This window comes from Microcebus murinus, chromosome 7, assembly GCF_040939455.1.
Source record: "Microcebus murinus isolate Inina chromosome 7, M.murinus_Inina_mat1.0, whole genome shotgun sequence".
Lineage (NCBI taxonomy): Eukaryota > Metazoa > Chordata > Mammalia > Primates > Cheirogaleidae > Microcebus > Microcebus murinus.
Window position 1 is genome coordinate 78,843,628 of NC_134110.1, and position 15,667 is coordinate 78,859,294.

At 42.3% G+C, this 15,667-nt stretch overlaps 1 protein-coding gene across 4 annotated transcripts in view; it reads left to right on the forward strand.

The window, feature by feature from the left end:
• The window catches only part of TPD52 (tumor protein D52), a 211,280-nt gene that overhangs the window by 65,167 nt on the left and 130,446 nt on the right, over positions 1 to 15,667 (forward strand). Inside the window, exons 1-2 of one of the 4 annotated variants that reach the window (XM_076005199.1) lie at positions 234 to 705; positions 14,750 to 14,865. In XM_076005199.1, the coding sequence (XP_075861314.1) occupies positions 567 to 705; positions 14,750 to 14,865 (255 nt within the window). In that variant the 5' untranslated portion in view covers positions 234 to 566. Of the gene's footprint in view, positions 1 to 233; positions 706 to 14,749; positions 14,866 to 15,667 lie in introns of those variants that run through there. The other 3 variants (XM_076005200.1, XM_076005201.1, XM_076005202.1) reach the window with 3 other exon arrangements.

Consider the following 15,667-nt stretch of genomic DNA (forward strand, 5'->3'; position numbering starts at 1 on the left):
TTAGAAAGCTGATTGCGAAACCAGGAAGCTTGGCTTTCAGAATTCTGCTGTAATCCAGGGTGGAAAGAAAGTATCCCCCAGATGGCAGCGGCGGCGGGAGATTACTGAGGGGTAATCCTTCCTTGTCCTAGAAGATTAAGTCTGCCCTGGTGCAGTTGTGGTCAGCTGACTGTTTTTTTTTAAAAAAAAAAAAATAAATTGTGGTTTCTTGTTGTAATGCTGCCAGCGTGTGACGTGGGCTTGGACTGTTTGTACACCGGAGCCACTTTGCAGAACCGGCCCTTCTTTGTTTACTAAGGAAAGCGCCTTGCCCAGGTTGTTCATTGTTGGCTGAAATTAACAACAGGTGGTGAACAGAGCCCCTCCTAAAGGTTGCTCAGGATAAGTCATTTGTTAAATAGGTCTGTTTGTCAGGCGGGCTCTCCGAAGGAAGCCAGGGCCTCTAACCCCCTGGGGTTGAGTTCTTCAGCCAGGTTGCACCTGCACAGGGAACATGGCCACAGCGGCACTCAACTGAGGAATCAGGCCAGGTGGTTAGAAAGCCATGCGTTCTGCGTTTGTCTGGAATGGATCGTGGAGAGATGGACTTATATGAGGACTACCAGTCCCCGTTTGATTTTGATACAGGAGTGAACAAAAGCTATCTCTACTTGTCTCCTAGTGGAAATTCATCTCCACCTGGATCACCTACTCTGCAGAAATTTGGTAACTACTGATTTGGTAAAGTTAAGTTTGCCTGCGATAAAATCTAGACGTAACTTGGGGTTTGTCTGGCTTTAAAATTATTGCAGATCTCCCAGGGTGTTGGTGGGTTTGTTAACTAGCTAACAAAGCTGTTCTAGATTCAAAGCAGAGAGATAGATGGCTCATTAAATATTTAGAATATATGTATACTGGGAAGTTAGATTTTAAAGTTAGCACTATTTATATGATCATAAGAATTCTCCCCTTGATAGGACTGGCTCACTTTGAGTTTGTTGAGCTGGTAAATGGTAAATAACAACGAAGGAGGAATCTGAAGGCCCTGGTTTCTGCCTGTGTAATTTATGAAGACTTTCCTGGTGTTTGTTTTTAGTAAAACGAGACTACAGTATCTGAAGCACTGACTAAATTCAAGGTCCTGTTTTTAATGGATGCCCTGGGTTTTGTTATGGAATACTGAGAGTAACTTGCAGAAATTCCTAGGCAAGAGATTTTTTTTTTTTTTAAAGAAAAACTCAGAATTGCTGTACTGTATTTTGTACTTTGGAAGCAGTTATTCCTTCATATGTGCCAGTATGGTTGTTCCCAAGGCCAGGAGCACCGTCAGGGGAGATCTTCACTTAACAACTCCAGGCAGAGCAAAGCTGGAGGCGGCCTTAGCCAACATCCAGGCGGGTTCTGTCGTTTTACAGCCACCACGGGAGGGAGATGGCTACATGTAACTTCCTCTGTTACTTGCCAGAGAAGCAACCAGGTTTTCCCAGAAGTTAATTTTTTCCTTATTAATGAAGAACAGGTCACATTTTGTTCTTAAGCTTGAAAAATGGGTAATTTAGAAAAATCGTGGCAAAGGCTTTACTGCATGAAACCTAGCTGAAGGTATTTTAGGTTTGTAGGTTTGCTGACAACAGGGAGTATGCTAAAAGCAACGTTGCTCTAACTCTTGGTTGCAACTGGTAACCGTGTTTGGGGGTGCAGCTGGGACTTCCAGGAAGGGGAAAATGTTGATGATGATGATGAAGAGGGCCCAGGACTGGTCTCTGCAAGTTGGGGGTGGGTAGGCAGCCGCTAGATGTCTGTTGTGGGGAGCGGGGTTGCCGGCTTTCTCCTGTGCTGACTTTGCTTTGTCTATGTGGGACACCGTGGACCTCTGTAATAACATTCAGGGCTCCCCCCTTGCCCAGTCCCTTTCTAACTTATGTATAAGGGCAGCACACAGAGGGGGGGGTGTTAGCTCTCCCCATAACACAGTAAAGCCTAAGTGACAAGGGGCCATGAAAACCTTCCAGAAGCCGGGGCTGCAGTTGCAGCGTTCAGGTAGACCTTGGCAATCAGTGTGCAAGGGTTCGAGATTCCCAGAGAGACTGATGTTGCTCATTTCTTTTAGTTCTCATCTACTCTTTTTTGTGTCTTTATTTCTGTCACCTACTTTTACCTTCCCAGTTACCACGATGGCTGCCTTTGGATCTTTTGTAGGGTTGGGTATGCCTCTAGGCAAATTTCAGAAAGTTATAGTCACAATTCTTAGCTGTCTGGAGCTGTCTTTAGAGTTGTGGAATTAAAAAAATATATATAAAAAAAGCAAATGAATAACAACAATTTAAAACAAACTCATGTACCTGTGAGTGTGTAGATGTAGTGGTTTGCATTAATTGAAAGAAAGGAGGGAGAGAGCATTCAAACAACTACAAAAAGAACCACCATAAGTAGGCATCTGGTAAGAATGGGGTGATTATAAAATAGCAAAATAAAAGGGGGGAACCAGAAGAGTGATTACCAGTCTCTGTGCCTGGGACTCATGGTGCATAGATGGAATGAATAGTATGTCTTCCACCTGTTTGTACTTTTATTTCTATGTAGGACCTCTTAGGACCAATACATTTTGAATCTACTAATAGTTCATGTGGCTTTTGGCCACTATGTATTTTCTTGATCAGCAGGCAAGTAATGCAGACAAGAAGGACTGATGTGAAGAGGCATGCTATCAGAAAGGTTGGGAATGCTGATCTTGAAGGCATGTATTCCCTGGTATTTATCCAAAATGCCATCATGGGGCAAATGAGAAAGTAATGAGATTTAATGTACAGGTGGGATGTTCCTAAAAAAGCAATCCTAGTGAAGGTTAGGATGAGGGGCCGAGGCTGTAGCAAAAAGAGGCCTTTTGGCCGGATACCATGGCTCACACCTGTAATCCTAGCACTCTGGGAGGCCGAGGTGGGTGGATCGTTTGAACTCAGGAGTTCGAGATCAGCCTGAGCAAGAGCGAGACCCCATCTCTACTAAAACAGAAAGAAATTAGGCAGGCATGGTGGCACATGCCTGTAGTCCCAGCCACTCAGGAGGCTGAGGCAGAAGGATTGCTTGAGCCCAGGAGTTTGAGGTTGCTGTGAGTTAGGCTGACGCCATGACTCTCTAGCCCAGGCAACAGAGTGAGACTCTGAAAAAAAAAAAAAGGCCTTTTATCAGGAGCCTTTAAACTCTTTGGGCATGACCAACCCATATTCAGAAATGCCTGATACTGCCTGACCCACAATTCGCATAAACACAAATATCCATCAGTACCTGATACAAAATGTTATGAACTAGAGCTTATCCTTACTATATGGGATGTACTCAGTTATTTTATATCATTCTATTCCATTTTTTCTTTTTGAAATGCTCATCTGGTACTGATAAATGGATTTCACGACCCATAGTTTGAAAACACTGATTTATAGTAAGTTTCAGAATCTGGAATATAAGCTCTGTTAAGGAATGTTAGTTTGTCTTCTTTGTTCACTGCTGTTTCTGCAAGCACCCCAAATCGTGCTTGACATTTATGGCTCAAGAAGTATTTTTTGAATAAATGAGTGAGTGAAACTGATATGGAGTAGTTCACACTCCCATTCATTTTACAGATGTGAACACTGAGGCTGGGAAAAATGTGTGATGCCCCCAAATCACAAAGTTTAGTTAATCTAAACTTGGACTAGCGCCTGTCTCTTAATTCTCAAGCCTGTCTCTCTCTGTGTGTGTGTGTGTGTGTGTGTGTGTGTGTGTGTGTGTGTGTGTGTGTGTGAGTTAGACCACAACGTCTCACCCCCTCTGCTAATAGATATTGTAGAACAGGTTAATCATTCAAGGCCTGACTTCTCCCTGGGTCAGGGGTTTTACTGTGGGGGTGGTTTGGTGATTCCTTATGTGCCACTGAGACCCACACATTCCATTCCATTTTCTGGCTGCTAGTCAGCACCAGGGGAGCCTCACAGCTGCATTTTCTCTTCCATTCTGTAAACACCTATAAGGATAATTTCCCAAATGTTATTTACATAGACTCTCTCTTCTTCTTAAGAATTCTCTAATACACAGGAAGATGCAGACCTGGCTTATGGCACCTTTGGTTATTTCTAGTGACTTCAAGAAATACGAGCAATGAAAAGAAACCTGACATTTTAGTTTAATGCTGTCATATTTGCAACTCTAAAAAGACTGAAAAATCAAACTGAAATTCCTTAGCTCTTAGTTCTTCTTTTCATTCTGTTTTACTCTTTTTGATTTCTACTGTGTCATTCCCACGTCTTTTTAGGGAGGTGGTGACTGGTTAAAAGTTTTTCATTATTACAACGGTCTTAAATAGCAAACATATCTATGGTGTGCAAAATAAAAATCAGAGCAGAATTGAAGAGACTTCTCCTTATTCCTACAGAGGAAGAGACTTCCTCTTCGGGGATCCCCAGATTTCTCCATGGCTGACCTTTGTCTCTCTTCTGTAGAGTGTCCTAGTTACTAGTTTTATACCTGATTTTTGGGGGGTGGAACAGTGGGGAAAGGAGATGGCTCTGAAGTAATTGACCGAAGATTTTGTTTTTTTAAAGATGAAAGAGATTTAAGGGTGAGTTTAGGACTATTGGAAGGAGCAAGTAAAGCATATGAATGCTAATGTGTTCTGTCTAGACAATCTTTTCTTCCTTCTCCAGTCTTTCTGTGAAGTTTTGGGAGGTGACATTTTGTCTTGGGTGGGACATTGACCGCTGTCCAGGGCCCTCTCCTTTCCAAGCAGAGTCCCAGGAGTACTTATCTGCCAGGTGTGGCTCCCAAGCCCTCCTTCCCCTTTTGGCCTTAGTATAACCCTTTCCCTCCTCTACCCTCCCTTCTCCTCACCTCCCCTCCTGGTCTATTTCCATAACTGGGTGTGGGGCTGACACTGACTCTAGTTACCCACTAGAGTGGGAGCCCGGGATGTTACAAGGGAGGATGCCTAGGACAGCACCCACCACAGAGAATAATCCGATCAAAATACCTGTGGTGCTATAGCCAAGAAGCCCTGTCCTAACTGGGTCCTGTTTGGGGTCTTCTGAAGGGACCCCCACCCCCTGGTGTGGGGATCCCTAAATACTCCTCCTGCTGCTTCTGGGATTTTTATCACATCCAGAAACAAGATACAGAGAGAGGGGGCCCCAGCTTATAAGGGGAAAAAATATCTTGTGATCTTCTTAGATATTGCCGCTAAAGATACTTTGAACTATATGTTTAAACCTCTCGGTTTAAAAAAGGGGATGCATGTTTCCCCTGTTGGTACGGAAACAAGAACAGTCCCAGAGACTGAAGTTTCTTATTCCTGCTCTGGTCTTAAAGCCATTGTTGCCTCTTCAAAGACTGTCTAAAGAGAGGGGTATGCGGTTTTCTTTTCCAGAGAAGCTTCTGGGGCTCAATTATACATTAACAAATGCTTTCCTGGGTAGATGGTGTTAACATTCAGGCTAAATAGCAGATATCTTAGACTCCTTTTTTGGCATCTTTTCCCCTCCTTGTTGAATTTTTTCGGGGACAGCTGATGTTACATTCTTCCTTCTGTGATATCATTCGTGCCCCATCTATAGAAGCATGGTATGTTTTCTCATGAAAGTGTGACATGAAGGTAGGTGACCTGTTCCAGATAGCAACAATCTTTGGATAAATTATGTATTAGATAGAAGTTGTATTTCTTTAGAAAATTGGCATTTCATGTCTGTCTTAAGTTTAAAAAAAAAAAAGCCCTTTGTATGTAAAAAGCAGTGGAGTGAAAATGCAATGTATAAAATTTTTAAAAGCTCAATATAAAAGGTAGATAATGAAGGGAGATTGGGTTCTTTCCCTCTAACTTAACAGTGTACTTTTCTATAATTCACTGACTCAGAGTATTGATGGGTGGGTGGGTGTGTGCACGTGTGTGTGTGTGTGTGTGTGTGTATGTGTATGTGTGTGTCTGAAACTGTGGGTCAGAGACTGTGCTGGGGCCGAAGACACAGGATCGGAGCACAAAGGCCAAGCGTTGCCAACTGCAGGCTGTGTTCTAGTACAGTAAGCACTGCACAGAGCTTGTAATACCTGGAGCCCAGGCTCATGTCTCAGCCTGGGTCGTGCGATCCAGGGGAAATCCTCCAGAGCAGGAGATCCCTAAAACTGACTTGTTAAAGTGAACGCCACTTGGAAAAATACAGAGGCCATTTCAGTCAGAGAAAATAACATGTACAAAGACACAAAAAAGAGAGCATGTTTTAGAAAGAGGTATAGTGGAGGTGGTTGCATGAGATTGGGAAGGTAATTAATGCCACTGAAATTAGACACTCAAAAATGGTTACAATGATACTTTATGTTATATATTTTATCACAATAAAATAATAAATTATTTTTTGTGATAATAAATGTGTTATCACAGTAATAATTGAGACAAAAATGTATGGGAGCTATATTAAAATTTTTTTTGAGTTAATATGTTACTTTAAAAAAAAAAGGCACGTCTCCCTGGAGGGCCTACAGCAGCAGGAGGTGGGTGGGGGCGTCCAAGTTGTCAAGAGCAGGGAGCTTTGTGAGGAGGTAGGAAGCTGTGGAACGATTCAAGGCGGGGACGCTTGTGTCAGATATAAACTCTAGAAAGCTCATGCTGGTGGCAGGATGGTGAATGGATTGGGGAGGACAAAGATCTTCTGGGAGTTTAGGGGCAAGAATGTAAGTAAGAAAGAAACAGTGCGAGTCTGAATTTGGCAGAGGTGGTGGGATTGCCTATGTGGGAAGTGAAGTAGATCCAGAGAGTGAGATCAAACGACCTCTCAGAGAGGTAGAAGAAAAACCAGGAGGGATGAGAGGAGTGGAGAGGTCAGACTGAAGTTCAGTGTCGTGCCTTGTGATGCCAAATGAGGTGTGACTGAGCAGTGCCCTTAGTAGAAGGGATGTGTGTGTGTGTGGGGGGGGTGGGGGCAGGTCCAGGGCTGCCAGGGGTTGAGGAGTGGTGGGAAGTGTGGCCCAAGAGCCAAGCCTCATGGAAGAGGAGAAGAGAGAGGGGAAATAGCCAGGATGAGTGATAGGGCACAGGAAAATGGGAAACGACAAATGCTTATATGTGCCCACTTTTTATAGGGAAGGGGCCCGGGGCACATTGAAGGTAAACATTTGGTTAAAGATCTCCCAGCTAGTAATTGCCACAATCAGTGTTTATACAGCCTTCATTCTGTATCAGTTTCCTTGGGCTGTGTAGCAAAACTGGGTGGCTTAAAACAACAGAAATAATCTTATCTCTTCAGGCTGGAAGTCTGAAATTAAGGTGTTGGCGGTGCCATGCTTCTTCTGAAACCTGCAGGGAAATCCTCCCCTGCCTCTTCCTCTCTTCTGCTGGTAGCTTACAATCCTTGGCGCTCCTTGGCTTGTAGCTACAGCACTCCAGTCCCTGCCTCTCCCTCTTCACAGGTGTTCTTTCTCTCTGTGTCTCTGTGTATCTCTGCATATCTTCTCTCTGGGTCTCTGTGTTCAAATTTCCCTCTTATTAAATATAAGGACACCAGCCATTGGATTAGAGCCCACCTTAATCCAGTATAACCTCATCTTAACTTGATTACACCTGGAAAGGCCCTGTTTCCAAATAAAGATGCATTCCCAGGTAACAGGGGTTAGGAAGTTAGGAAATTGAACATATCTTTTAAGGTGACACATTCAGCCTATAACACCATCTATTATAATTTCAAAGCTCATGCTTGTCTTTACTCTTTTCAATATCTCTGTTCTCAGTTTTCTCATATAATGAAGCATTTAATTCAAATGCTTCAAAATTCTTTTCAGATCTAAGATGGTATGAAATGGCTAAAAAGCTTTTAATTGATGATCCTAGGAAGTCTTTGAAGTATTTGGTCTTAATTGGGATGGAAGTGAAAAACGAAAGGTTTAGGTGGGTGCTCCAGGATGGGAGTGGGGACAGGTCCGTACTCACAGCACCCATGAGAGGAATGGAGAGGTGCTCACCAAGCTCTTATTCGTAGCTTAATTGTAGGGTCTGAGTTTTTATAAAAGTGGCTTTTGCTGCTTTTTCTGGTTGAAATTTGTGGAAGTGGGTGGTGAAAAGGTGGTTGTGCATGAGAAAGTTACTTTGATTAAATCTTTAACCAATGAATCAGTTCAGATATAACCTTTATTAGCATTCATTCTGTTCTAGACACTGAGTTCTGAGATGAAAAGATAAGGAAGTGACATCAGGACTTCGCAGGCTAGAACTGGAGACCTGTTCAGAGACTGAACTCTTTCTCTCCGTCACTGTGGGTGGTCCTGCCATCCGCCTTCCTCAGGTCATACTCCCTCACACACGTTTCCATGGAGGCCAAAAGTGTAAGAATTTCATCTGCCTCAGATTACTCACAAGTTCTCTGAGGTCTGAAGTGTCATATGTCATCAACTCCAAGGCACCGCAGATCATAAGAAGTACTATTAATATTTTGTGTTTAATTAAGGGGAAAAAATGCTGCCAGTTAAACCAAACTAAAAAAAAAATATCCTGACAGTGCTTTATTGTCACTCAAAAATTTTAGTTTTATGTTTATTGAATTTTTTAGATTTATTAAGACATGTACACTGATCATAACACTCCTGTACATATTTTTTTAAATAAAAAAGTTGATGTTTATCTAAAACGTCTTTACACACATTGCCAAACTGACTCGAATTGCTTTTCAACTAGGAATAATCCCATGTCCATTCTATTTATATATTTTCTTCGCATAAAATGTCTGTGATGCAGGCTTTCTTAAGAGATGTCTGTAACTCGATCTGGGATTTTCTGTGTTTTCTTTCTTTCTTTTTTTTTTTGAGACAGACTCTCACTCTGTTGCCTGGGCTAGAGTGCCATGGCGTTAGCCTAGCTTACAGCAACCTCAAACTCCTGGGCTCAAGCAATCCTTCTGCCTCAGCCTCCTGAGTAGCTGGGACTACAGGCATGTGCCACCATGCCTGGATAATTTTTTTCTATATATATTTTTCGTTGGCCAATTAATTTCTTTCTACTTATAGTAGAGATGGGGTCTCTCTCTTGCTCAGGTTGGTTTCAAACTCCTGACCTGGAGCAATCCGCCCGCCTCGGCCTTCCAGAGTGCTAGGATTATAGGCGTGAGCCACTGGAGCCCAGCCTGGGACTTTCTAAACCACTGACACCTATTTGGCAAATTTGGTGGCATACTTGTAGGTGACAAACAACTATGTCACAACAACTGTTTGGCTGATGAATCCTGCAGTGCATCTCACAGATGTAAAATGTAACAGTGTATCTTCAGGTTGATGGGGCACATCTCTGTCTTCTCCATCCTCACTGTCAAGGTGCTGGGGCTCTCACCTGGGCATCCAGCAGTTGTCCTGTCACTCCAGGTTCTTCCCAGTCCAGGCCATCATCTACCCTGCTGCTGGAAGGACTTTCCAAACGACAAGTCTAGACTTGTCACTCCTTCCTGTAAAACTTTTCGAGGGTGGGGTGTTTGAGGGGGGTGGATATTACGGACGGAATTAAGACAGGCTGACCGTCTGCTTGTACAACTAGCGAAGAAGAATTAAGAGAGTGGCTAAAATGTTAACCTGATGGAACAGATTGTCACCAATTTTTACTTAGTTGGGTTTGACGCTGTTACCTGTGACTCTCCAACCAGGGATTGCCACAAGTTCTTATACTCTCAGGGAAAAAAAGTCCCTGTGGAGAAAGAAAGCACTGATTTCTTGTCCTGCCCTGGTCATTGGCATTTCTCTGAGAAAAAGAATATGTGAAGAGGCAGGAGTCTACAGTCAGAAAGATTTGAGTTTTAATCTCACCTCTGTGACTCTGGGCAAGTTACGTAACTCTGAAGACCTCAGTTTCCTAATGGAAATGAAGCAGTACTCCTCTCAGGTGTTGGTTGTAAGGTGTTTTTGCTTTTATTGAGGTAACATTTAAGTCTCCCTTTCTAGTAGCTGGTATATTAGACGTTAATATTAATCATATTTTCTCCCTCTTCTTTTTCTTTTAAAAACAAATTTCCATCAGATTCTGAAAGGAAACATTCAAATTAATGAATAAATAGAATTTTTTGTTTTATTTATGGTTTTAAACATTCTATACTTTAAAATGTTCCTGTTTCCCACCTTTCATGTTGTGAATGAGAAATTAATATCTTTTCTCCCGACAGCCAGACTCTACTTTCATATTAAATACCATACTACTATTGAACATACAGAAAACATAATAATCTAGAAAATATATAAAGCAAGATTTGGATTACCTGGTTTGGAGAAAACTGTAGAGTTGGAAATGATGAGGACTGCTTTTGATCTAGTCTGCCAGATTTGATTATTTTTTTTTTACAGTGTCTCATTTTTATTATTGCTTTTAGATACCCTCCAAGTCTGACCTTCTGCCCCTTACTTTTGTCTTTGTGTTCAGATCAATGATTTGAAGTATTTGCTTTCAAATCACACTGGGTTCGAACTCCCAACTGTATCAAATATTCAGGTGTGTCATCTTGGGCAAACTGCTTAACTTCTGTAAGGTCCAATTTCCTCACCTGTAAATGGTGATGGTGATCCAATCTCAGAAATGTTGCACGTAAATGACTTAATATATTTGGACCACTTAGCTCAGATCCGTTATGAATAGAATGCATTCAGTGGTGGTGGCTGTGGCTAATAATTTTCCTAAGGCGTGAGTGTCATGTTTTGCTGGTGATTTGGTATTTATCATTCTATTCTTGGTATTTGGTAATTTGGTATTTATCATTCATTCTATTGATTTTTTTTATTCCCCCCCCCCAGTTGATTATCTTAAGATAAACACCTTTAAAATTTAATGTTGATGATTTGCTGCCACCTACAGGCTAATGTAAAAAAAGCAGCACATGTCATTTCCATCTTTCTTAGATAAAATCTCAGGGGCATCTTGGCATTCCTGAAGCCAGCTGTGGGTAACTCCATAGTCTCCTTTTCTGAGAGATTTCTTTTTTTTTCTTTTTTTTTGTCCTTGAGACTCAACCAGTGTGCTTATGAGAGATTTATTTCCCTTGGGAGCCTGAGTACTTGAATAGTATCAGAATCCTCTTAGATTCTTTTTGAAATTTGGCAATATGCAGAAAGCACCATTAGCAATCGGTTATTGTATTTTGCCCCTTGTTTAAGTAGATTTGCAAAATAGTGTTTATTAAAAAGCATGAAAAAGTGTTTGCTGTTAAAGGCATGGTTTAGTACTTGAGTTTTGTTTGTTTTATTTTGGGATCCGGTTCTAGTTGGAAAACTTGGAAGTGTGTTGAGCAAAACATTAAAAATAAATAATGTTTATAGGTAACTCTGTAATGGTTCTTACTACATTACATTATGTGATTATTACTTGTATGCTTGTCTCCCATCCTCAATTTCATGCTCCTTTTGTCAAAGAATATGATGTACAGGATAAATTTGCAAGCACACATTTGCAAGCTCCTCAGAAATGGTTTCTTATAGTACACAGTGCGGCACCTTGTTCACAGTTTGATTTGGCAGGAGTTGGAATAAGAGGTGCCAATGCCGGATAGCAGGAGATGGGTCCAGTAAGGCTTGTGTGCCAACCTAAGGGGCTGAACTGTGTCATAAAAACAGTATGGAACAGTAAGGAACCACTAAAGGATTTTAAGCTGAGGGAGGACATCATATTTCTTTCTTTCTTTTTTTAATTTCAGAATATTGTGGAGGTACCGATGTTTTGGTTACATGAATTGCTTTTGTACAGTTTGAGTCAAAGTTATAAATGTGTCCCTCACCTATATAGTGTGCACTGTACCTGTTAGATGTGAATTTAGCCATCCCCCCACCTGATTTCTGTTGAATTTTATAGTCACAGGTGCACCTGAGTGTTGATCTGTAAGTTTCAATTTGGTAGTGAATACATATGGTTGTTTTTTTTTTTTTTTTCTAGACAGAGTCTCACTTTGTTGCCCAGGCTAGAGTGAGTGCCGTGGCATCAGCCTAGTTCACAGCAACCTCAATCCCCTGGGCTCAAGCGATCCTACTGCCTCAGCCTCCCGAGTAGCTGGGACTACAGGCATGTGCCACCATGCCTGGCTAATTTTTTGTATATATATTTTTAGTTGGTCAGTTAATTTCTTTCTGTTTTTAGTAGAGATGGGGGTCTCGCTCAGGCTGGTTTTGAACTCCTGACCTTGAGCAATCCACCCGCCTCAGCCTCCCAGAGTGCTAGGATTACAGGCATGAGCAACCACGCCCGGCCTACATATGGTTTTTGTTCTTCAGATTTCTATCATAGAAATTGACTTGGGCAGTCCCTTCAAAGATATTTTATAGGAGACCACAGAAGCAATTATTCATTGAGCTTTTCTACCTATTAATTGTATCTTTCAAGTATTGTGTGTGCATTCATCAGCTTAATCATATTGTGTGTGCCAGTCCAATTTGTAGATTTTCAATTGTTTTATTTGTATTGCTTGATGCCTTTAACAATTCTGTAAACACTTTCCAGGTAGATGCTGTTTTGGTACTGTCATGCTGGTGATTATTGTTATTACAATTATTAACTACCATGAGCCAGTTAGTATACAATAGACCCTGTACAAGTGCCTTTGTAACTTGTACACAATGTACATACACATTATCTCATTGATGCATATAGTTCTCTTATGTTTGCCATGATGCCGGCTGCTTGTTCAATGGCGTGGTTATTCTCCTTGGTTTTTCTTCTCTGCATCTGCTGCCTGGCGTCTTGCTTTGGGCAGGATGCCACATTGCTGCTTTGGCTGAACTGACACTTCTCAGAATGGTCCTGGGAGGTGGTGGGAAACAGTCGCAATGGCTGAGATACTCCCTGGCAGGAAGAGGTGAATAGCAGGCAGAGGAGGAAACCTTTCTCTGGTCCCCCGTGCAAGAAATCTATTGCCAGAGGAGCCTGAGAAATCCCAAACCTGTGACATGAAAATGGATGGGCAGAATCACTGGCTGGTGACAGTGGCCAATAAGCACTTGCCTCAGGCATACAATTTAAGGGGTGCTAAAAAAACTCAGTCGTCAAATGATATGTCAGTACAATATTTTTAAAAGGTCAAAATGAATGCAACAAAAAATTCCATGATGAATAAAATATTACAATTTTAAATAAAGACGGGATCAGCAACAGGGCATAGGTGCAAAGTCATTTTGGAGCCCGAGGTGAAGGAAAATATCAGCAAACTGATCCAGTCTGTTTAAAATTTTGGTATTTTGTTCATCATGGATTTTTTTTTTTTTTTTTTTTTTTTGAGACAGAGTCTCACTTTGTTGCCCAGGCTAGAGTGAGTGCCGTGGTGTCAGCCTAGCTCACAGCAACCTCAAACTCCTGGGCTCAAGCAATCCTCCTGCCTCAGCCTCCTGAGTAGCTGGAACTACAGGCATGCGCCACCATGCCCGGCTCATTTTTTCTATATATATTGGTTGGCCAATTAATTTCTTTCTATTTATAGTAGAGGCGGGGTCTCACTCTTGCTCAGGCTGGTTTCAAACTCCTGACCTCGAGTAATCTGCCCGCCTCAGCCTTCCCAGAGTGCTAGGATTACAGGCATGAGCCACTGCACCTGGCCCATCATAGATTTTTTAAAATTAACTTTGATTTTAAAACATATTGCATCAAAATATTTATGTTGAGTGTTTTGGTAGCCCCTTCAATTTTGCACCTAAGGTTTGGGTGCTTCTCTGGCTTCCTCTTAGCCTTGCAGATGGGGGTTGGGCAGGAAAAGAGGGGAGAGTCAAGGGGCAGCGGCCTCCCTGGCCACTCCCCAGGGGCTCTGTGCGAGGGGACCAGGGGCTGCAGGATTGGTCTTAATGTGGAAAGTTTCTATGTGGCTGTTGATCAGTCATGTCTCTGAATATATACACTAGGATTCTTTTTTAAAGGTATCTAGATGAGATATATGTTTCCTTGTTTTGTTTTGAGACAGAGTCTCACTCTTTTGCCTGGGCTAGAGTGTCATGGTGTCAGCCTAGCTCACAGCAACCTCAATCTCCTGGGCTCAAGCAATCCTGCTGCCTCAGCCTCCCGAGTAGCTGGGACTACAGGCACGCGCCACCGCGCCGGGCTAATTTCTTCAATTTGTAGTTGTTTGGCTAATTTCTTTCTATTTGTAGTAGAGACAGGGTCTTGCTCTTGTTCAGGCTGGTCTGGAACTCCTAGGCTCAAGTAATCCTCCCACCTTGGCTTCCTAAAATGCTAGGATTACAGGCATGAGCCACTGCGCCCTACGAGATAAATGTTTTTAAAAACTACAAAGAAGGTGTTTCTTACCTCCACTAACTAATGGAATGAGATGGAATAAAGGTTTCTTTAGGGCATCTCGTACTTTCAGTGGTTGTTCCTTCATGTTGGGTTTGATCAGCACAAGAAGCTGAAGACATGTGCAAACTCCTCCCCCAGGTTGTGAAGGGGCTAAAATCTTTCATTTAATTTATACCGATTTAGTCATGCAGCATTTGAAAGCCTTGGCAAGATCCCATTCTGAGCCTCTGCCTTTTCTGCTCTGTAGTAACTATGTTGTGACTGAGACTGAACAGAAGCTGAAAGAAGGCTCTATTTTCTAAATTCTTATTTTGACAGAGTCTAAGTTGGTGGTTTCTAGTGGTTTGCCCAGACTTTTCCTTTGTCCTTCACTAGGAGCGCCAGGTCATTTGAAGGTCCAGAAAAGTGATGTATGGATCTAACCTAATTGGCTTTATTCTGGCTGGAACAGTGGAGAAGCCTAAAGGAGAATTTTACTTGGTGTTCGTGCCTTACAGACTGTTTTTTTAAATCCCCAACAAGGTCTGCTGAGAACAGACCCAGTCCCTGAAGAAGGAGAAGATGTTGCTGCCACGATCGGTACTACAGAGACTCTATCAGAAGAGGAGCGAGAAGAGCTAAGAAGAGAACTTGCAAAGGTAAAGAAACATTTCTTTTGGAACTTTGTCTGTCTGTCTGTCTGTCTGTCTGTCTGTCTGTCTGTCTATCTATCTAGTTAGTTTTCGAGACAGAGGCTCACTCTGTTGCCCGGGCAAGAGTGCCATGGCATCAGCCTAGTTCACGGCAACCTCAAACTCCTGGGCTCAAGCAATCCTTCTGCCTCAGCCTCCTGAATAGCTGGGACTACAGGCATGCACCACCATGCCCGGCTTGTTTTTTCTACATATTTTTAGTTGATCAATTAATTTCTTTCTGTTTTTAGTAGAGACGGGGTCTCATCTTGCTCAGGCTGGCCTCGAACTCCTAAGCTCAAACGATCCTCCTGCCTCGGCCTCCCAGACTGCTAGGGTTACAGGCGTGAGCCACCATGCCCAGCCTCTTTTGGAACTTTAAAAGTACTGTTGTTTGTATTCGTAAAGCACATGGTGACTGATACAGTCAGTTCCTGGGGACAAAAAGCACCATGTGTTTGCTTGTCCTAGAGGTCTTGAGTAGGGGAGAGGAGATAGAAGAGGATGATAGAGATAGATAGATCTCTTTTTTTAACAAAAAGAGATGGGATCTCACTCTGTCGTTCAGGCTGGGGTACAGTGGTGCAATCATAGCTCGCTGGAGCCTTGAACTCCTGGCTTCCCACGTCAGCCTCTTGAGTAGCTGGGGCTACAGGTGCATAGCACCACTCCTGGCTAATTAAAAAAATTTCTTTTTTCTTTTTTCTTCCTTTTTTTTTTTTTTTTTTTTTTTTTAAGAAATGGGGTCTTGCTGTGTTGTCCATGCTAG